The 22,624-nt window shown below is 36.7% G+C and overlaps 1 protein-coding gene across 1 annotated transcript in view; it reads left to right on the plus strand.

Annotated features, from left to right (window-relative positions):
* LOC107676446 (alpha-1,3-mannosyl-glycoprotein 4-beta-N-acetylglucosaminyltransferase B) overlaps positions 1-22,624 on the plus strand; it is a gene marked incomplete at its 3' end in the record, with an annotated part of 142,458 nt that overhangs the window by 70,334 nt on the left and 49,500 nt on the right. The window contains exons 2-6 of the mRNA XM_016470992.1: positions 6,184-6,363; positions 7,805-7,948; positions 10,442-10,575; positions 14,280-14,326; positions 15,578-15,691. Coding sequence (XP_016326478.1) covers positions 6,184-6,363; positions 7,805-7,948; positions 10,442-10,575; positions 14,280-14,326; positions 15,578-15,691 — 619 coding nt within the window. The remainder of the gene's footprint in view (positions 1-6,183; positions 6,364-7,804; positions 7,949-10,441; positions 10,576-14,279; positions 14,327-15,577; positions 15,692-22,624) is intronic.

Genomic DNA, 22,624 nt, shown 5'->3' on the forward strand with positions numbered 1-22,624 from the left:
GATATGGCCGTTCAAAGTTTCAATGGTTTTCCATAGACTTAAGCTTTAAAGCGTTTAATCCAGGTAGCCAGTAGCAAACAATGGAGCACGCTCTGCTGGACAAAGTAAGTAATTACACCATTTCAAGCATTTTATCTGCGTTATATGTTCTGTAAAAAAAATGTTAATATCGGCGGCATATTCACCGATACCGATATATCGGCGACAGGCTCATATCGGCCGATAATATTGGCTAAATGATATATCGGTCAGGCTCTAATGAAGAGTTCAGATGCAAAAACCTCCTAAGTGCAGTCTGAAATTTTCTTCTAAAATGAGCATTTTTCTCAGGCTCCTATGTTTATGTTCAGTTATTTCAGTTTAATGGCAATGATAAGAACCGATTCATTGTCAATACACATCCACATGAAAGTATGTGTAAATGCATCCATAAATGAGACCAGACAATGGAACAAAGGAAACTCAGGGCATAAATACACAGGGAAAGTAATCAGGGAAAACAGAAACAGGTGTGTGAAAGAAAGACGGGAACGGAGTAAACACGAAACCAAAACAGACTACAATCTTGACAGTCATTACAGTAGTCCCTCTGTTTGATGCTTGTCTGTGACATTTAACAGAGACTCGCTTGATGTCAGGAGCTCAGGACAAACCTTAATGCAAAGTGGAAATACCTGTGAATTTCTTTCCTTTACATATCAGGATATAACCGTAAAATGTCAATTTTGCACAAGGAAAACGTGCATCAAAAACAACATGTGGATTGCCAGAAAACCTGACAAGACAAGCCACTATATGCTTTTGAGTTTGTTTGAAGCACATAATTTAAAGCATTTTCATTTTATGGATAACTTGGGTCATGCACTTTTCCCGCAGCAGCTCACTTTGTGTCCTCTGCTGTTTTCCAGATATGTTTTGTCCATAGAAATGTGTTATTCATTACTGGACTTGTGACTTGTGGGATGTTTTCCATGCACTGACGTGATCAATTAATAATCAAATTTGTTGTCGATTATTTCCATTTTATCGATTATTCGAACTTCGCATATAACGCATTTCTCCTGTTGAGCGCTTGGACAAGATTAAAGCCGTTTTTTCATAACCCTAGACTTTCTTGTGGATGAACCCGAACTGAATTGTTGTTTTTATTATTTGTGGTGGACCTGGCCTCCGAGACCCCCACACTGCTGCTCTGCCCTGGGAAAATGTCACTGGCTCTGTTTCTGTGGGCTGGATCTGAGCTGACCTGTTGTGCCTGGCCTTTCAAATGCTTTCTGTGTGTGACCTCTCTACTGACACTCAACCGCTGCAGCAGTGATTCAACAAGCCAAGGACTTTCTGTTTTCACCATTTACTCCTTTATTCTCTTTATGGACCTGTTAAAGATGCTGGTCATTCACACACGGAGTCAGAATTTCCGTATTGTCTGCATAAAGATGGATCATTTATAGGACTAGAGTGCCAGTACAAGAGGATTGTATTTAATACGTCATTGTTCCACTCAAACGGATGGAGTGATCTGGTTTCAGGATCTGTATGGATTTTGCCCATTATGAAAAAGCCAGGCAGGAATCCAAGCCACTTTACAAAATGAAAGCAAAGAGAACAGGCCAAATGAAAGACAAAAATATACTCAGTAAGATGGAAATTGAGAGACTCAAGGGGATTTCTGACAGCCTCAGAGATACCGCTCAACATGATACTGTCTAGACTACGTTTACACGCGCACACACACACACACACACACACACACTGATTTATTTGACTAAATCTAAATGCAAAATTCTGCATTTAGATTTCAATTGTTTTTGTATAGCTTCTTATGCGTACAGTAACCTAATCCTAATCCTAACAGAAAACCTTATGAATATTTGCATTAAAATAAAACAAATTAGTTTGTATTTATTTATTTATAAATGAGGACATCTCTAAAAAGAGATTTTGTCTGATTTAGCTCATGTCTGGCTAAAAATGTGTCCCCAAAATGTGGTTAATTAGGTACACACACACAAAAACGCACACAAAAACAGAAAAACACACACACACCCATTCTAAGATTCTAATCTTCATTATTATACATTTCTATTATCTCTAATCATCACTATTATTTCTCATAAATAATAATGATAATAATAATATGTACACTATAATTCAAATGTTTTGAGTCAGAGAGATTTTTTAAATGTTTCTAAAAAAAAGTCTTGGACCACCAAGGATACATTTAATTGATCAAAAATACAGTTAAAACCATAATATTGTGAAATATCGTTGCAATTAAAAATAAATGTGACCCAGGACCACAAAACCAGTCATAAGGGTACATTTTTTCGAAATTGAGATTTATACATCATCTGAAAACTGAATAAATAAGCTTTAGAGGATTGTTAGGATAGGACAATATTTGGCCGAGATACAGCTATTTGAAAATCTGGAATCTGAGGGTGCAAAAAAATCTAAATATTGAGAAAATCGCCTTTAAAGTTGTCCAAATGAAGTTCTTAGCAATGCATATTATTAATCAAAACTTAAGTTTTAATATATTTACAGTAGGAAATTTACAAAATATCTTCATGGAACATGATCTTTACTTAATACCATAATGATTTTTGGCATAAAAGAAAAATCAATCATTTTGACCCATACAATGTATTTTTGGCTATTGCTACAAATATACCCCAGCGACTTATGACTGCTTTTGTGTTCCAGGGTCACAAATGTTTTCTCTTTTTATTATACTGTAAAATTCAAAAGCTGAATCATCACTACTCCGTGTCACATGATCCTTCAGAAATCACTCTGATATGCTGCTCAAGAAACATTTATTATTATTATCATCAATGTTGAAGTATCTGTGCAAGTACCACTCACATCTTCTTCAGATGTGAAAAAGTAGTTTCTTTTTCGCTGTTGCATGGTGGTATCTTTTAGATTCGTCTCAAATAATTTCAGAAATGTTCAAGCCAACACAATTAAATGAGCTCAAGATATTAAGATAATTATAATGATCTAAATTAGTTAATTAAGCATGTGGGAGATTAATCTTGGAGACCGCCCAATGAATGCAGTTTTAATTAGAAGACATTTCAGAGCAGTGGAATTATCACAATTGGAGTATTTTTGTAAAGCCTTTCAAACGTTCTGGCATCATTGCTCAGGGATTTCTGTTTTTCAGTAATGAATTTCAGGATGAATTATTTTTGACCTGCTAAAGATGCAAGCAGAAGAGAGCGTTGAAATCTGTGAAGTAATTCATTAAGACACTTTTGTGAGCTTTAGTAAATTACAGGCAACACTTTCTTTCATGCTTTCATGTCAAGCCCCTTTCTTTTCTTCTCTTCTACAATAAACCAGCACATTTCCATGAAAGAAGGAAGTAAACAAAATTATGTTAGAGCGAATCAAGGGCAACTCCATTAGAGGCTGATGGAAGTGTGAGTTTTGACCTCTGTTCATCTGGTCCTCTCTCACACACACACACACACACACACACAGACAGTCTAAAGCAGCAGGTTGTCTCGCACCGCCAGGTGTCATAATGGCCATGACTATGCTGTTAAATCATTTTGACGACTAAACCAGGCTAAGCACCCTCACATTTTCACATTTCTCGTCTGTATTTGTTCGCTCGTTTCAGCGTCAGTGTGACAGCAAAGCTTGGCGAGATGTCACGGCTGTCTTAAGAATTCTCTTTTAATAAGATGAATGCAGCCACATGCACTGCAGCAGGGACAAACACACACTGTTGTGCGTCCAATTTACACAGAGACATGCTGAGCTTGATCAAAGTCCTTTTCAAGCAGGTCAGTACACTGAACGGCCATCTTCATGACACGCCAATGCAGCTATTTCCAGACAAGTACAGATTCTCAACTTAAATGAGGAGGGCGAATCTCATGAAACCTGTCAAAAAGCATGTCCAGGACACATTTGACCCTAAACCCGTATGAAAAAAATAAAAGGAATAATAATAAATTATATTTAGCATAAAGAGAGTTTAGCCTGTTTTAAAGTCTTTTGTTTGTTTTTGTTTTTTTTATTGTTTGTGTTCTTGTTTTGTTTTGTGCATTTTTTGATGTGTTTTATTTAGTTTTTTTTGTTTTGTGTTTTGTTTTTTTGTTTTTTATTTTGTTTTTTTGTTTTGTGTAACTGTTCTTTTATAGGTAATCTTTTACTATCAGTCTTTGATCGTACAAAAGGCTTCATTTTCTCTATGCAATATATTTGATTCTGTACTCTGTCTATTCCAATCCATCTGAATCCATCTCCTTTTGTTTATAATAATAGATACAGTGTACATGCTGTAATACATGTGTTTGTGTATATCTGCACACGCTCTTTATAAGGGTGTATAAACTCTGACTCTCCATCTTTATGAGAGGCCTCCAGCACTCAGCAGTAATCGAGTGTAGGGATCATAGTACATCAGTAGATTATCACACTCTACGGAGTATTATATGTACCTCTCCTCCCCAATCTGAAGTGTGGATTGGATTGCACTTGTGTGGAGCAGTGTAATTTCAGATTACACAAGGGCTTTGGATTCTGATGGCATTACGGGGTGTGTGTGTGTGTGTGTGTGTGTGTGTGTGTGGGTTGTGCACTGAGAGTGGGCATTTCTCCCAGAAAAAAGCTTGCCTGCTCAGGATTATCCCGCAAAGCACAAATCCTCATGATTCTTTCGTTTCTAGAGTTTGTTGAGAGCAAAGAAAGAACAGAAATTAGCTGTCAGATGAGAAAATAAGAAATCTTATATACCAGCAGTGGAAAGGTGAAAGTGTGTAATTTTTTTGATGTTAAAATACTTTCTTCTGTCTCAGCTACATACCCAGAGACAATAGTAAGTAAGATATTCATAGGCCGATTTTCACGATATAAACACTGTTGACTCTGTGGAGCTTTCAGATCATCCTGACCAGCTCCACACATCGTCTAGTAGCAGGAGTTTGAAGGCGTGAATAATTGTTTGTCTGGCCATTGGCAGGCAGATTAAAAATAGTACTGATTTATGTATTTTATGTGGTAATGTTACGCACACACTTACGTATGTATGCATGTACTTGTTTTTGTTTGTTAAAAATTCATATTAAATTTAATATAAATGTATTCATTTCTTAAATTAATACACTCTTTAAATAATGCTTTAAAATTATAATTATTATTATTATACAAAAATAACAGCCAGGATTGAGACAGCTTGATCTCGTGCTGTCAGTTTCACATAAAAATACTGAGCATTACATTGGTAACACACTTAACAATAATAAGGTTGCATTTGTTAAATATATTTAATGCATAAATTAACATTAACTAACGAGCAATATGTTAGTTAATAAAAATACAGCTGTTAATTGTCAGCTCAGGTCCATTAACTAACATTTATAGACACTACTTTTCATTTCAATAATGTATTAGTAAATGTTGCAATCAACATTAACTAAGATTATTAAGTGTTGCTGAAGTATTTTTCATTGTTAGTTTGTTAACAAATGAAACCTTATTACTAAGTGCCATTACATTTTTATAGGTTAATTATCTGAAGGTGAGTAAACATGACATCTAAACAGATTAGTGTTTTCTTTATTTCTTTTAAAGTTTGACATTTGATCTGTATTTGAGGGTTGAAAGAACAGATTTGTATTTCTAACTATCTCTGCATGTTGACCTCTGGGGTTTGAAACATTGATCGCCCGTTAAGAAAGGTTATGACCCGAGACATGGAGAAAACAGGCAACCTCACTAAAACACTTGTTTAAATGTCATGAATGACTGGCTGGATACATGACACCAGCTCTATTCTCTCACCGTCTAAGAAAACTGGGGTGTTTAAATGTAAACAAGTGCCGTTTCAGCCCTTTAAAGGGCACAGAGAAGAAGAGAGGGAGAGACTCAAAATATCCTCTCATTTTTTACACTTGTCATCCTTATTACCATCCGAAAAACAACCCTGTTGTTAAATATAGGCCATAGAGAAACATGCTCATGGTCTGTGTTGAATTATTGGCCTTTATTTATCGATGCATAACATAACGGTTCTTTTGACTGGATAAATGAATGCTGTTATAATAAATGATAAAGCATGAAGTTGATGAAGTGTGTTGAGAGCAAGCAAAAACTGCAGGTTTTCTGTAGAAGTGTTGCACTTTAAACCACCAATTAGTGTTGTTCTCTCTGTTCTGATTGTAGGTAATGTCGTAGACATTTACCAGCGTGAATTTCTGGCGCTCAGAGACCGTCTGCACTCCGCTGAGCAAGAGAACCTCAAACGCTCCAAAGAGCTCAACCTGGTGCTGGACGAAATCAAGCGAGCCATCGCTGAGAAGCAAGCACTGCGGGACATCAACCGCACCTGGAGCAGCCTGTCAGGTCAGACACAGAACCAACCGCGAGACTAAACACCACCACCACATCCTGAAACAACAGATGACCACTTTTCTGTCAACCAATCATTGCCCTCTGATTTTAGGGGTAGAATTAAAGGAATACTTTACCCAACAATGAAAATTCAGTCATCATTTACTCATGTCATTCCAAACCTGTTTGACGTGCTCTTTTCTGTGGAACACAAAAGAATGTGTTTTAAGGAATGTTTAAACTGTTTTTATCCATGAAATGAAAGTCTTTAGGGTCCAAAACAACAAAAATGATTTTTTTTTAAAGGTTTATGAGTAAATGATTTCGCATTTTTGGGTAAACTATCTCTTTAAAGGGACTGTATTTTTTCAGATGAACACAAATGAAGATTTTTTTTTTTAATGCATCTCTGTCATATAATTGAAGTGGATATTGCATAGCTTTACAAAAGTGAACACGGTGGTTTGTGAGAAAAATACTAATATGTGACCATGGACCACAAAACCAGTCATAAGAGTCAATTTTTCGAAAATTAGATTTATACATCATCTGAAAGCTGAATAAATAAACTTTCCATTGATGTGTGGTTTGTTAGGATAGGACAATATTTGGCCGAGATACAGCTGTTTGAAAATCTGGAATCTGAGGGTGCAAAAAAAATATATATATTGTGAAAATCGCCTTTAAATTTGTCCAAATGAAGTTCTTAGCAATGCATATTACTAATTAAAAATGAAGTTTTTATATATTTACGGTAGGAAATTTACAAAATATCTTCATGGAACATGATCTTTACTTAACATCCTAATGATTTTTTGCATAAAAGAAAAATCGATAATTTTGACCCATACAATGTATTTTTGGCTATTGCTACAAATATCCCCGTGCTACTTAAGACTGCTTTTGTGGCCCAGGGTCACATATTTGAAACTTCTTTAACTATATAAACCACTGCTTACAGCCAACTGTCATATGTGCTTTCATGAGCTCACGCTTATCATAAGCGGCATCACACTATGAAGCTTGTGAAGTGACGGTCCTCTGGATTTAATTGATATTGATATATTTTGTACGTTTTGTGGTTTCCATTCTAAAACTTGCTTTCATTTGTTTCGGCACCGTCTTCATTCAGCTTGTTTTGGTCAGATTTCTGCTCATTCATTAAGGATCACATCATGCACAGCTGTCAGCTGTGTTTTAAAACGTTTTTTTTTTTCTTATGACGTGTCTTTTCATAAGGAATATCATTAAGTTGCCACTTCTATTAGCTAAATTTAGTATAAATGTGAGCATTGAAACATAAGCAAGTAAGATTTAATAAACTCTGTCTTCTGCTTCCTGTTAATTAATTTTGATGCTCAGAATTATTTTAAAGACAATAACAATTCATATCAAATCATGTGCTAGTAGTTTAAATCAGCTGACTGTGACAGATGATGGTCATGTCTTTCAGATGAGACCAAGCTGAAGCTGTGGAACGTTACCAGCAGTAAGAATGTTCTTCAGCTGCCCAGCATCTTCCACCATCTGCCGCACCTGCTGGCCAAAGAGACCAGCCTCCAGCCGGCCGTGCACATCGGCCAGGGCCGCACCGGAGGTCAGTGCGAGCGGCAGAGAAAATGAGTTCCTCTCTGTAGCGTGTGAGATGTTATGATAGTCATGCCACTAATTTAGGCATCATTTTCGACTCTGAGCTCAAATTCGATCGTCAGTAGTAAAAAATAGTTTCTTTCAGTTGAGGAGGATTGCAAAATTGAAGTCAGTTTTATCGAAGAATGATCTTGAAAAAGTTATACATGCTTTTATATTGTCACGCTTGGACTATATTGTAATGCGTTACATGCAGGAGTTTGTCAGTCGTCCCTGTCGAGGTTACAATTGGTCCAAAATGCTGCGGCCAGATTGCTGACAAATACTAAGAAAAGAGACCAATTCTGGCCTCTTTACACTGGCTACCAGTTAAACAACGAATTGTTTTTTAAATTTTGTTATTCGTTTTTAAAGCCATCAATGGCTTGTCCCCAGAGTACATCAAGGATCTGTTAGTTATTCAATCCTCCTCAAGATGGCTAAGATCTAACTCGCAGATTATGCTCAAGGTTCACGTACACGTCTTAAAGGCACAATATGTAAGATTTTTGTATTAAAATATCCAAAAACCACTAGAACAGTGTTATATATTTTGCTGACTTGTGTACTTACAGTATCCCAAATGTTTCGAAGAATGTTTAAATCCAGAGACATAAGCAATTTTAACTAGTGACACGGACCGTGTCCATAGTGTGTCATCTGCCAATGACGTCATAACCCCTCGATTTCCGGTTTTGTTTTGTAGAAAACATGGAAACACCAAAGCGACGGTTTTCAGCCTCACCCTGCTTCATTCTACTACGTTAATAAATCATCAGCTCATCCATGAACATGATTTCTGCCCGAGTCCCGTCGGATTGCAAGACGACAACTCCCATGATTCCACACTCACACAGTCACGGTGTCATCAAACTACGCCTGTGTCTATTTGTTTATTTTGAATATGCGCCCTCTAGTGGCGAACATTACATATTGTGCCTTTAAGTGTAGAGGTGATCGAACATTTTCAGTTGTGGCCCCTAGACTATGGAGTGATCTTCATTTCTCTGTGCACTCTTCGACCTCTCTGCAGATGTTCAAATCACATCTTAAGACCCATTTGTACTCACAGGCGTTTGATGTGCAGTTTTACAGGCATTTACTTGTGTATTATAATTAACTGCTATTACTGTTTTTGATCTTCTTGTACAGCACTTTGGTATACCTTCATGGTTTTTAAGGTGCTTTATAAATAATTGATTGATTGATTGATTGTTACATTCTCCTGCATGTGTAAAATATGGGTTTGGTGCCTCTAGTGACCTGCTGCTGTCAGATGAGATCATGCGATATTGTTGAATCTCCGTGTTCACCATCTCAGAGGCGAGTGGTGTTGAATGTACTGCTAACAGGAAGTGGTTTATGACTAACGCTGAACTCAAAGGAAACACTGAAATGGCAATAATATCAATATCTGCTGAGATGGTGGAGAGATGTGAAATCTAACCTAGAGGCTGACCACTTACTATTCGTTTTTCTTACTTTAATGCTTCTGTTTAAATGTAAGATGGAAAAATATAAAATTATTATATTTGTTCTGCTGTTTATTTGCATCTTTGTTCTCATTTTTAATAACAAAAATTGCTATATTAATATAGTGAATATTATTAAGAGAAGAAGTGAAGGAAAAGATGTAGCGTTGCTAGGTGATTTTGCTTTGGAACCTTCAGAAAACTTTGACTCGATATTTCCCAAAATTGACTTTGCTGAATTTTGAATTGCCTATTGACTTCAAAAAGGTGGAAATTGTGAAAATCAAAAGAATTTATTTTGGAAAATTTGCTCATTGCAACTCATTTTGCCAGCACAGGTCACATGTATTCAAATGATTTTTTTTTTTTTTTTTTTAAATTGCAGTAATATTTTGCTGTATTTTTGATTAATTAAATGCAGTATGGTGAGCATAAGAGACTTCTTTCAGACCTCAAACTTTTTAACATTGTACACGTAATTGCCTGTAATACCAAATTTAAATGACACTCTGATGTGCATTTATGACCCTTTTGTGTGATTTCAGAGATATCTGAGCAGGCCAGGAAGAGCAGTTTGAAAAATATGGCCTCAAAAAAGTAAAAAATGCAGCTGAAAATAAAAAAAAAGTTAATTTCATTGTCTGGGTCTTAGCGATCCTCTTACCCCACATCCGCCAAACGCTTATTATATCATCACTCTTGAAATGTATTGTCTCTCTGTCTGACTCTCTCATACTGCTCTCCATCTCCTGTCCTGGGTCTCTGGCCTGTCTGAGTGGACATTTCTCTGGGGTGCTGTCCAACAGCGGGGAGGAGACGCTCGCTGTCCCGCAGGCTCTCCATCCAGCTTTAATTAGGATTGAGCTCTTAGAAATGCAAATGCACAGTCAGACAGGACTCTGTGTGTGAATGGTACAGTAAGCTTTAGTGGTGATCTGTCAAAGTGAATGCACACGGGGCTGATTAGCGACTTTCTCTCTGTCTCTCAGTGTCGATAGTGATGGGGGTGCCCAGTGTGAAGAGAGAGGTGCACTCCTACCTGACAGACACGCTGAGCTCGCTGATGTCTGAGCTGAGTCCGGCTGAGAAGGAGGACTGCGTGATTGTCGTCTTCATCGCAGAGGTAAGATCAGAGCAACAAGAGTATGCAGAACGAATTCACTTTTATGAGGATGTAGCATTTTCCTTTATGAGACCCAGAAATGTGATCTGTGTGTGTCGTGTAATCATGTATCATACAGTATGTGGGTTACTCGCATCTTGTTTTCTTGTGACTTTACCTGCTTTCTCTATTACGTATATATGAAGTGACTTTTGAATGATCTTATTAAGGAGTCACCGAATCACAGCAATTTGTTCAAAACGCTGATTCATCCAATATATAAAAAAAGTCTCTTTAAGAGTGAGTCATTGAATCATTTACCAACCAATTCGTTGAAATGCATGTGAACTCAGCCTGTTTCCTAAATATCTGCAATCATATTATGGTATTATAATCCTTTAGTACAGTCAAAACGTTACATACAGCATCTTTAAATGTTGCTCGACCAGAGAGTTCCAAACAGAGTGAAAGGTAGGCATAATATTGTGTCTAAAATGTAAGTTACTCAATGTTAATTTCTTGTTTATTGAATATTGTATAAAAGCAAGGTCACACTGGCATTTACGGTGTTTTCCAAATATCAGCACAGCAATGATTACCATGCTGATGTTTGGGAACAACAGTATTCTTGTTTGTGTGTTAGTGCTTCAATAAAAACATGTCATCTGATGTATTAGTTCTTTAAATAGCTTCAGCGTAATTAGGTACTTTTTGCTACTAGCTTGTTATGTAGCTAAAGACTTTTCTAAACTGGTAGCTTTACTGTAGTTTATCTGCTTTAAGTTATGAGTAGTCTGTAACTTTCAGAAGCTACTGTACCGTTTGCAAGTCAGTTTTCCCATTGATTATAATACTGGCTCGTGTAGCTGCTAGCAGCACTGACCCGTAATAACACAACACTGCCGTTCTGTTCAGTCATTAGTCTACACAGCCCAGTTAACATAAGTTGTGTCCCAAATGACGTTCTGTACACTGTGCACTTATACTATGCACTATGTTCTCTACTGTCTAGTATATGAATTTTATAAGATTGTCTTGTCATTTAGTAACAGAGTCTGATACTATATAGTAGACAAGTGGGCATATTTCGCCGCAGGTAATGAAAACACAGCAATATTAGATTTTTTCATATGCCCCATTAAACACATTACAGTTCAGAGAGAGCAAACTGTTAAAAGAAACAGCTTAATGAAAGAATTAATTGTAATTATAGAAATTATAGTGACGAGAGGGCAGTTATATTTATTTTTATGCAAAATAAATTGTCTATTATTTTTGGATTTGGGGATGAAATGGACCTGGTTCTGAGTTCTGTGAGATATACTGTTATGGGCAGTGTTTTATTTGCTATGAAGTTATTATGAGAGAGCAGTGAAATTGGATTTGTTTTAGATAACAGTATATTTAACAGATGTATTGTGATAATTGCAGTGAAGCATCATTCTGTGTTTGACCACACTGAGATGATTGTATCACAAGGTCATTGTGCCTTAGACACACTGTACACTGTTGAGTGTGTTTGAGCCGTTTCACATTAATTAGCATTGATTGTAGTTCATAAGTAACTGCCGGCAGTGAAATTCAGACTGTGTGTGTGTGTGTGTGTTATATCTGGTTTGCATGTTTGCACACCTATTACTTTTGAGATAATTGATTATACTAAAAGGCATTTTAGTTGCTAAAATATGATTGCAGAAGCCGTGGCTAACAGGGGAGGTCTACGGACTCCTGAAGATGCTAGCAGACTTGACTTGACTTGACTTGACTAAAAACGTATGAGCTACAGATCAGATGACAGAAAGCATGGTCATGTTGATCATTTGGAGGTCTTGGAATTTGCATTTCAAATATTGTACAGTTTAAAATGAGTATCCATATCCTGAAATTATTGTAAAGTGGTTTATATGAGTCATGCACTAGAGTATAGTCCAGTCGTTTTGTGTGAGAAACAAAATTCACTGAAATTACTGAATATTATTGACATTTATTCACTGAAAATGAATATTCATCATTCATTTGAATTGTCATTTGGGTTGGGAATGACAGTGTCATTGCGAGTAAATGATGACAGAATGTTTATTTTCTGGGTGAAATTAAAAAAGAAAAACGGATTGTATTGATTAATTTGCAGCTTTTGATAAAGAACTTACTTCTTGACCATTAATAAAATATGTTCTGTGAGTTATTTGAATTAAATAAATGTGCAGTACTCCTCGTTGTCACATTTTTGAGTGTTTGTCATTTCCACACACCTGCAGCTTATTTGGATTCAAGCAGACCCATTTGCATGTACTTTGCATACACAATTTAGATTTATGCCAGTCAGTTTCATTGATATACAGCATGGTTCGGCTTTCTGTAGATGCAAATGTGTTGAGACAACGTCAGACTGCAGCGAAAGATGTGCTTTGTTGATGTCTCACAGGAAATCCTCAATGTTCAGTTGATTGTGAGAAACAAAATCACTAGTGGTGTTTGCTTGCTAAGGCATACTACTATACTATACTATACCCGAAGCAGCGCCATTGTGGGCATTTTTCCCCCCGGAAAGCACCACTCACATTTTCATCAGGAAATGTAAAAATCTTGTTGATCAGATTGAACTGTCTCATGGATACATTTTTCTGTCCATTATTTGAATAGAGGGTTGAAAAGGATTTGTTTTATATGACAGAGGCTTTTGGAGTGTTGTCTATTTGTTCTGTCTTTGAACCGTTATGTCGAGTATAGCTGATGTGACTGTAAATGGGTCAGAGTTTTTCGTCTCGTTATAACTAAGTCACAATCCTCAAGCTTCCTATTTGTCTGAAAAAGCAGCAATTCCCAATTCTCTGGAATCGAAAGATTTGGTCAAAGTTGCTGCAGATGTTTCCTCATCATCTATCTCTTCCCTGTGTCTCAGGAGTCGCTCTGATAGTTTAAAAACAATGACGTAGTCATGAGAGATCTGTGGGAAGTAATGAGGGTTTGATGGGTCATGGACACTGACGCTGTGTCTGTATCCTCACATTATGCCCTCGTACGCTGTCCTTGAGTTTTACTGTTCTGGCTCCATTTGACACAATAGGGTACATTAATAGTGCTTCAGAACAGCCCTAGAGTATTTGAACACTTAAAGTCAACATGAAACGAAAATTGCCATTCTTTTCTCTCCGTTATAGAGATTGAACTCATGAATTTAAAGATGTGCACCGATAAATCATTCATAATAAAGACAATTGATAACAGAATTGAAATCCAAGTGGCTTTTATTTAAATACAGCACAAACGTTTAAAGCAATTCCTTGCATAGCACGTTTTAAATGATAAAGCAATGCATAAAACGTTTAAAGACCTAAAGTAAAAAAAAACAATGATCTTACAGAAAAAAACAACTGTAATTCTGTTCATTTTAATGACAGCTATAGGGCCCCTTGTGGAATTTCCCAGAATGCGGTGCGTACTTGAGTCGCATTTTGAACAAACTGTGAAATTGAATCTGAACAGTGAAATCCATCTGCTGTTTTATAGTGGAAAGTGTTTTAGCAGATCATCACCATTTGCTTCCATTATTGGACGGTTAAAGTTTCTCTCTTGACTACAGAGACTGTAAAATCTCTTTAGAAAAGTCAGGAAATGAGAATCGACATTGTACTTAAAACATCCATCCAAAAAACTCCTACAAACACTTGTCTAGCCCAAAAGTGAACATTTATTAAACCACTGATTCTTGCTTTGTTTTGCAGACAGATCAACAATATGCAAATAGTCTTGCTGACATCCTTAAGCGCCTGTGAGTACACTAGATTTTCATTAATGTTATGACCACAATCTGCTTGAGTTTCGTTGATGCATGTGTGTTTATGTGTTTGAGAGATCGTGTGACTACAGACCTTTACTCACATGCTTTTTGAGGACAATAGCAGAAGAAACAGAAGGGAAAGTCCATCCTCCGGGTGTTAAGAGTTCCTCTGCTTCGTTCTGCTTGTCCCACATTAGTCATGTGCTTGTGTTTATACTGATTGTTTTTGCACAGAGTTACAACACTGGAACAGTACTGTGTGTGTGTGTTTTGATTAGATCTTTGCTTTTGTTGGCTTTTATTTCTCCCCTTACTGTAATCTGTCTATTAATGGGTGTGTTATGTGGGTGCACAATAGGGTTCTTATAGTGAACTAAAACTAAAACCATGAAAACAATATATCCGTTTCTTGAGAGAGAGAAAAACGCAGTAGCTGAAATAAAATTTTAATTTTGTTGATATACTTAATGAACTTGATATACTGAAATAACTCAAATTAAAAGTGCAATAAAATTAATAAAAACTATGTTGACGTTTAAAAAAACTACTGAAAAACAAAAACAAAATTACTAAAACATTTTGAATTCAATTTAAATTAAAATTGAAGATATAAAAATGAAAACTGATTCTAAATAATAAAAACTATATTATTATCTGGTGCAAAACTGTTATTTCTTTTTGGTAACACTTTAGTTTAGGGACCATTTCTCACTACTAACTAGTTGCTTATTAGCTGGCATATTACTAGCATTTTAGCTGTTTATTAGTACTTACACATATTAATGCCTAATTCTGCATGACCATATTTTTGATTCTTTAAGTAATCCTTAATTAGAGTTTATTGAGGCAAAAGTCATAGTGAGAATTGGTCCCCAAACTAAAGTGTGGCCTTTGACTTTTAAAAATTGTAATTTATAGATGCATCACACAAACACACACTCAGCTGGGACTAGTCCTGTCCAACTCCAAAAGAGACAAAAACACCATTAAATATGAAATCATACAATAGCTTTGTGTGGAAAAACAGACTCAAATTTAAGTCATAATTTGCTGAAAATGTTCCTCTGCATATTCAAAACATGACACTAGTCCACATTCACTTTCAGTGTATGGAAAAGTGCAGCATGGACATTTTACTAAACATCTTTTTTTTGTGTTTTACAAAAGAAATAAAGTCAAACGGAATGATGTGACTGAGTAAATGATGACAGAGTTGTGTTCCTCTCTCTGCATGTGTTTCAGGTTTCCAGGGGAAATTCAGTCTGGGCTGTTGGAGATCATCTCTCCCTCCATCCATTTCTATCCAGACTTCCCTCACCTCAAAGAGTCGTTTGGTGACCCTAAAGAGCGGGTCAGGTAATATGACAAACCCTTCTCATCCCATCAGTGTGTGTGTGTGTGTTGTTGTAATTAGCCATGAATCATCAGTGTGAACATTGAGCCACAACTGCCCTTCTCAGCCATTAGCATCTCGCGTACAGTGACGTCAGTATGGAAAACATCTATTTGCACACACAGTGATCACATGTACAGAAAAGCATTTTACATTCGCTGCTTTCGATTCTGCAAGTAATTTGCATTTATGAATCGTGTATGGATCCATTTTGCAACGCTAAACTGCCCTTCTCAGCCATTAGCATCTCGCGTACAGTGACTCAGTATGGAAAACATATCTATTTGCACATACAGTGATCACATGTACAGAAAAGCATTTTACATTCGCTGCTTTCGATTCTGCAAGTAATTTGCATTTATGAATCGTGTATGGATCCATTTTGCAACGCTAAATGTGTGAAATTGAGTTAGCTAGAGGCATCTGTGTTCATGTACTAGAGTTCAGTTCTTATGAAAACGCTCTCTGCTGAGCAGAAAGTTCTGCCTGAACTTAAATGAGCTTTATTTGTGTGTGTGCGTGTTCCCCCGGGGTCAGGCTTCTTTATGCCTTATTCATGAGTGCACACACATTTCCAGCATCTCTGTTATGCCAGTTCAGTTTAATTAACACAAACACACAACTAAACTAAAGAATGCCACTGCACACACACACACACACACTGCTTATCTGCAGCCTGTCACATCAGTGCTGTCTCTTACACACTCTTACAGTGCCACTGTGTGCTGAATTCAAAGATGTGACAATTAATTTCATAATTATGAATTATTTGTCTACTTAAAGTTTTTGGAAAGGTTTCATCGGGTGAACAGTTGGCATGTTTCAGTACAATCCATGTGGTACTTCTGTCCCTCACAGCCTCATTTTCATTCCTGTCAGAAATTCACGGGTTTCCCAAGCTGGGGTTCATGAGTTGATAAAAATCTAATAACTAATTATACTGAATGCAAAATTAAATAAATAAGGCTGCATGATAATCCCGAGATACAGTAGCTTAGTGTGGTTGTCAAATCGAATGCTGTGATTTCATGAAGTAACTGTATAGTCTGATGCACTGCATGTTTCAGAGTGAAGCGCAGCACTGTGTTCATTTACACATGAGCAGCTCATGTTCCTGTGTTTTAGTAGCTCACAATAAATGCAGCAAATCTATCTCTGCATGTGACACTATCACAGCTAAAAAGAGGTTTGAGTCCACTTGGAAGTCAAGCTACAAAGTCAAAATAAACACTTACTAAAAGAAATTATGCTTTATATATTTTTTGCTTGCATATCATGTAACCATTACCCAACACTGGAGATCCGTGAACATGTGAATGTGTTGTTAAATTATTTAAATGTTATCTCAAAATCTCAGGGGGGCTTTAAGAAAATAATTTACATCTAAGGTGTTCGGCTGACCAGAACATTAGAGAAACCCTGGTGTGAAAATGATTGAAGGATCTTCTATGAAAGTATAACTACAGAACCACGAGTTTAGCCTTTTGCATGACTGCTGAGAACTCACACCAAGAACAAACGTATTCCCAAACAGTGTTGGGTAAGTTACTCTAAAAAAGTAATTAATTACTAGTTACTAATTACATCTTCAACAGTGTAATTAGATTACTGAACAAATTACTCTCTCCAAAAAGTATTTAATTACTTATTACTAATTACTTTCTAAATCCTATATCAGCCTTAATTTAATGAATTAATTAATGATACAAGGATAGACATGAAATGGTTCTTTTAATTCTTTCAAATAAATAATAGATAACTACATAAGTTATTCTGGTCACACTTTAGATTAGAGTCCAATTCTTACTATTAACTAACTATTAACTATGACATTTGCCTCAATATACTCCAATTACTGCTTATTAATACTTAAAGTACTTGTTAAGTTTAAGTATTGGTAGGATTAAGGATTTAGAATAAGGTCTTGCAGAATAAGACATTAATATGTGCTTTTTTTTAAAGTAATGATAAACAGCCAATATCCCAGTAATATTCATGCTAATAACCAACTAGTTAAAAGTGAGAATTGGACACTAACGTGTTAATTTTTATGTTAAATCCACTATTGGATTGTGTATAAATGTTCTACAGTCTATACTCCGTATTATGTTCAATTACATAAGAAGTAACTGTAATTAAATTACAGAAAAAATAAGAGTAATCCCTTACTTTACTTTTTCAAGGGAAAAAAAACGTTTTCATTCCGCGTCGCCCCATCAAGCTCTCGCTGGATCCGCTCCTCTGCTATCAACGAGAGGAACGTCTGTACTTCCGCAAAAAAGGTGCGCTCGTTCAAAACAGTTGTGTTCGATCCTTGGCTGACTGTGCTGATTTAAATCTAGCGGTTCTTTTGTGTTTGTGTCGCTACCGTGCCGTACCATGCAGTGGAAAAGCGCCATAATTTTCATCTGTTTTGCAGTCACATCTCTGTCTAAGGTAAAACAGCAGCGCTCTGTAGCATTTGGACCAATCAAACACACATTTGTTCATTAGATTTAACAAATCAATTATTCATTAGATTAACAAATAATCACAGACCCCTCACCCAATAAACAAGCTGGGTGCCAGGATGTCTGCGAACGACCACAGGCCACTGGTCACCATGGCAACCCCGACACCTTTTGCTAGACCAGATACACTTTACGACCTAATGGCATGTTGAGAGTTCTCCCTTTCACCACATTTTCCATAGGAGAGACACAATGCACAGTAAAAATGGACTCTTCTCTAATTAATTCATAGGAAAACCTTTCTTTGAATGCACACACATATACTTCAGGTCATTGTGTATGTTGGTACTGTTCTTGTATATTGTCTTTTGTATTGTATACTGTTTTATGCATGCTTATGATAGCACCACTCATTCGTGTATCTTTAGTAGTTTTTGCATCAACACCCAATCAAATTACATATGCAAAATACCATGCTCTAAGACAAAGAGTCGTAAACTTTCCCTCCCGGAGGTGTGAGCTCAATAGGAGATAAAGCTCTCACATTAGTGACCCGTCTCAGTCAGTGTTAGATTCTGAGAAGATGAGGATGTGAGCTAGCACCCCTCTAAGGACACCCTAAGTTCCTGCCAGGCCTCGGCCTTGACTTTACATTATTGTAATTAATCATAATTAACTGTATTTATATACATTTCCCTTTTGAGCTAATTTGCTACAGCTCCATTCTGGACAGACATTCTCCTAAAATAAACAATCAGGACAGTGGAGATTGATGCAAGTAAATATGTTCATTAACGTCTGTTTGTGCTCAAAGCCTGTCGGATCTCATCAGGCCAAGCGGTTCAACCCAGAGCACCCTGATGAACAGATCAATGCTGATCAGACAGACAGATGAATCCATCGCCAATCAAGCAGACACACAAATCTCAATAACCAATCAGCCAAGAAAAGTACAAATCCATTTTTAGACCAGATTTGTTTCTTTTTAGTAATGTGTTGCAAGCGTTTAGCACATTTTTTGTACGTTTTCAGTCAGTGTAGTAGTTAAAATATTCATGTTTTTTTTTTTTTATGTACTGTTGGCTAGGTGGTGTTTATATTTAGAAGATAAATGCCTCAAGTGTGGACAACTTGCATGTGTTTATTCAAATGCCTCCGCATTTGGTTAAGTGTTTGGTGGCATGAGTGCAATTCTCTATTTTACACACATTAAATCAAACTCATTTAATTTTCATTACTTCAAATGAAATCCAGTCTTTTAGTGGTTAAAGATTTAGACCGGTCTGTAAACAAACAAAATGAGTTTACGAGTCTTAGTGTGTTTTAATCTGACATTGCGTGACTGCTATAGAGTATGTGTATGCGGCGTGTGATTTGACATAGCTGGACAGATGTATCCTCGAGAGACCCTGGGTGAATTGGTGGCATCTCACACATCTGGGAAAAAGAGAAAAGCTGCCATCTGTATGTCAGGGATAGTGTCGCTGACCAGATTTCACAGCTTTTTCCAAATAGGGTGCATATAAGTTTAGCCAACAGGGCACTGAAACAGCATAGGGAACAAGTGTACATCAATATATGTCTTCACAGGAGGAAGAGAGGAAATCAGGAGATAAAGAGGGTCACTGCACACCACCTGAGTACTGTACAAGTTTAGGTGTGTTATAATTATTTACATATTTAAAAATATGGCTCCGTCTGTCCATTTGTCTGTCTGCCTCTCTCTCTCTCGCTATATATTGTTTAACCTCTAAAATTTAAAAGTTAGAAGTTTAAAAGTCTAAAGTTAGAAGTTGTGCTTTTTTGCTGCACTTTGTATAAAATGATTTTTCAAATAATGTTATACAAATCATCAAATCAATCATTTTCAAATCATCAAATCAGTCATTCATAAATGATTCAAAGATCATACAATCCTCATCAATAGTGACATTAAAACAAGTTTTAGGCTTAATATTGAGAAATGTGCATTGTGCACAAGTAGTTCTCCAAATAAAGTTTAATTATCATTTTTATATCAGCAAGTCTTGAGTGATATGTCAGTAAATATGTTAATAGATTTGAACTAAGTATGAAATTAATGTATTTTAAATATAATACTAGGGTTGTCAGCAAAAGAGAAGCTTTAAAGGTGCAATAGGTGATTGTCTTCAGAAACAGTTTTTGTTATGCTGGTTGAAAGTCTCTTCACATCCCCATAGCAATCATTAAGTTAAGTGGTCTAAATGTATTTATCTGTATTTATACATTTTGTGGAAGGTGTAGGACCAAGAAATGTTCGTCCAATCAAAACGCTCGGTCCGAGCGTTTTGATTGGCTTTCCTACCTGCCTGTCAACATATGTATTTGCATACCTCTGCGCACCCTGTTCGTGCAGACAGGTTACGTCATCAGCGCGTTCACGCACGCTGTGCAGACAGACACAGAATGGCTGACAAACATCAACAACCCGATCTTCCTTCCTGTATTGTAATACTTTTACTAACTGTACTATAAAGTTTTCTCACACATGATGTAGCCCAACGCGGTTCCCAATTACAGTCCTCGCGCCTCCCGGCTCTGCATATTTTGCATATCTGGCTTAGTTAACACACCCGATTCAGATAACCAGCTCGTTAGAAGTGAGCTACGTGCATGAACTGTTCCGATTGACATGCTCCCTACACAGTGTTCTTTGCTCCCTACTCCCTGAGCAGGGGAAATCCGTTGAAGTTTTGTTTACTTCACTTCGGAACATTCCTTCACGGATTTGCGCTGCGCACACAGACGAAACTTACCAGAGAACTGTGACATAATATACCTCTGTAAATAAATACTATTTAATTTTACGTCTCGCACACTTTACTGCCCTTTGTATGGAACATATGCTCGCTTCGAACTGGAATCATGGCGGAATATCCGGTGGTGTCCACTTCGCAGGGCACTTACGGTCGAATAGAACAAATGTTGCACGTGATAAGAGATACATAAGACCGCGCTGTGTGATGCTTTTTCATTGTGAAAACGAAACTACTTTGTTTGGCCTTCTAAAAGAGGACACGATTAGAAATCAGTGGTTAAGTTGTATTTACAACACTGTTCCAGAACACTTCAACCCAAATATTCAGATGTGTGCAGCACATTTTATGGAGGACTGTTTCCTGATCTTGGGAGAGTAGACTACAATGCCGGCTGTTCTGACTCACAGACTGTAAGAATGTTTTTTATATTTAAAGAATTTGCCACTGATGATTCAAATGCGAGTTTTTTGAGCAGTGTGGAGTAGCGCTTGTTGTTTGTTGTTTCTCCGATCACAAATGCAGACATGGTTTTATGTTTATGCGGTGCGATGCAACGCAATGCGTAAAAAGACAGTATAAGTCATTATAATCCGTAATTATGTCCCCACTGGATGCAACAAATGCTTCGTTTATAATGGGTTTTAATGTTTATGTCTCGTAGCTCCGGCCGAACAGGGCATCACAATATGGTAAGGGGCGTAACATTTCTGTCACACGCTTGAGGTATTCAGCCAATCACAACGCACTGGATAGCTGGCCAGTCAGAGCACACCTCGCTTTTTCAGACCGATGAGCTTTGTAAAAATCGACGCGTTTCATTAAGGTGGGGCATAGAGGAGAAACAATAATGTACAGTATGTGGAAAATAATGTGTTTTTTGAACCTTAAACCACATAAACACATTTCATTACACCAAATAGACAAAATAATGTTCTTTTTAGCGGCATCATATGACCCCTTTAATATTTGAAAATGAGGATATTAAGACAGACATTAATATTATTGTTCTGTAAAATACAATTATTATTATTATTAAATACTCATTTTTATTTTACTGTGCAATTGTCTATCTTTTTACTGTAGTAATATATTTCTTTATTGGTTTATTTTTTACAATTCAATAAAATAAAGAAAATGTAGTAATAATAATAATAATGGTGAGTTTTTCCCTGTATCATCATGCTATTGTATATCCTCATTTTAAAACTGATATTTTACTCATTTCCTTCCTGGGGGTGTGCCAAATCTTTGTCAACTTTTCACCCCTGTTGGGTTTGCATCCCTGTAGTAAACAAGAGCTCTGTTTTCAACTGCATCAAAGCTGGAACTGAATGTTGGTCTGTCTTGCACCCTGATGGTTGTGTCCTTCAGCATATTTCCATGCTGGAGAAGAGCAGAGACACAGAGTTTTTGTCAAAAAGATGCCAGAGGGTTAATGTTCTCATCACAAGATCACTCTGTGTGTGTGTGTGTGTGTGTGTGTGTGTGTGTGTGTGTTCTGGTGTACAGTATAAGGTTTATGAGAACACGTGTATAATGACATGGGTACTACAACGTAAACATGGTTTGAGGACACTATCTGTGTTCATTGTGAACCAAATGACTTGAAAACATTAAGTTGTGTTTTTTTTAATTCAAAAAATTGTTTTCTGGGAGGGTTGTGTGT

This window comes from Sinocyclocheilus anshuiensis, unplaced genomic scaffold, assembly GCF_001515605.1.
Source record: "Sinocyclocheilus anshuiensis isolate Anshui unplaced genomic scaffold, SAMN03320099.WGS_v1.1 scaffold240, whole genome shotgun sequence".
In the NCBI taxonomy this organism is placed as follows: Eukaryota; Metazoa; Chordata; class Actinopteri; order Cypriniformes; family Cyprinidae; genus Sinocyclocheilus; species Sinocyclocheilus anshuiensis.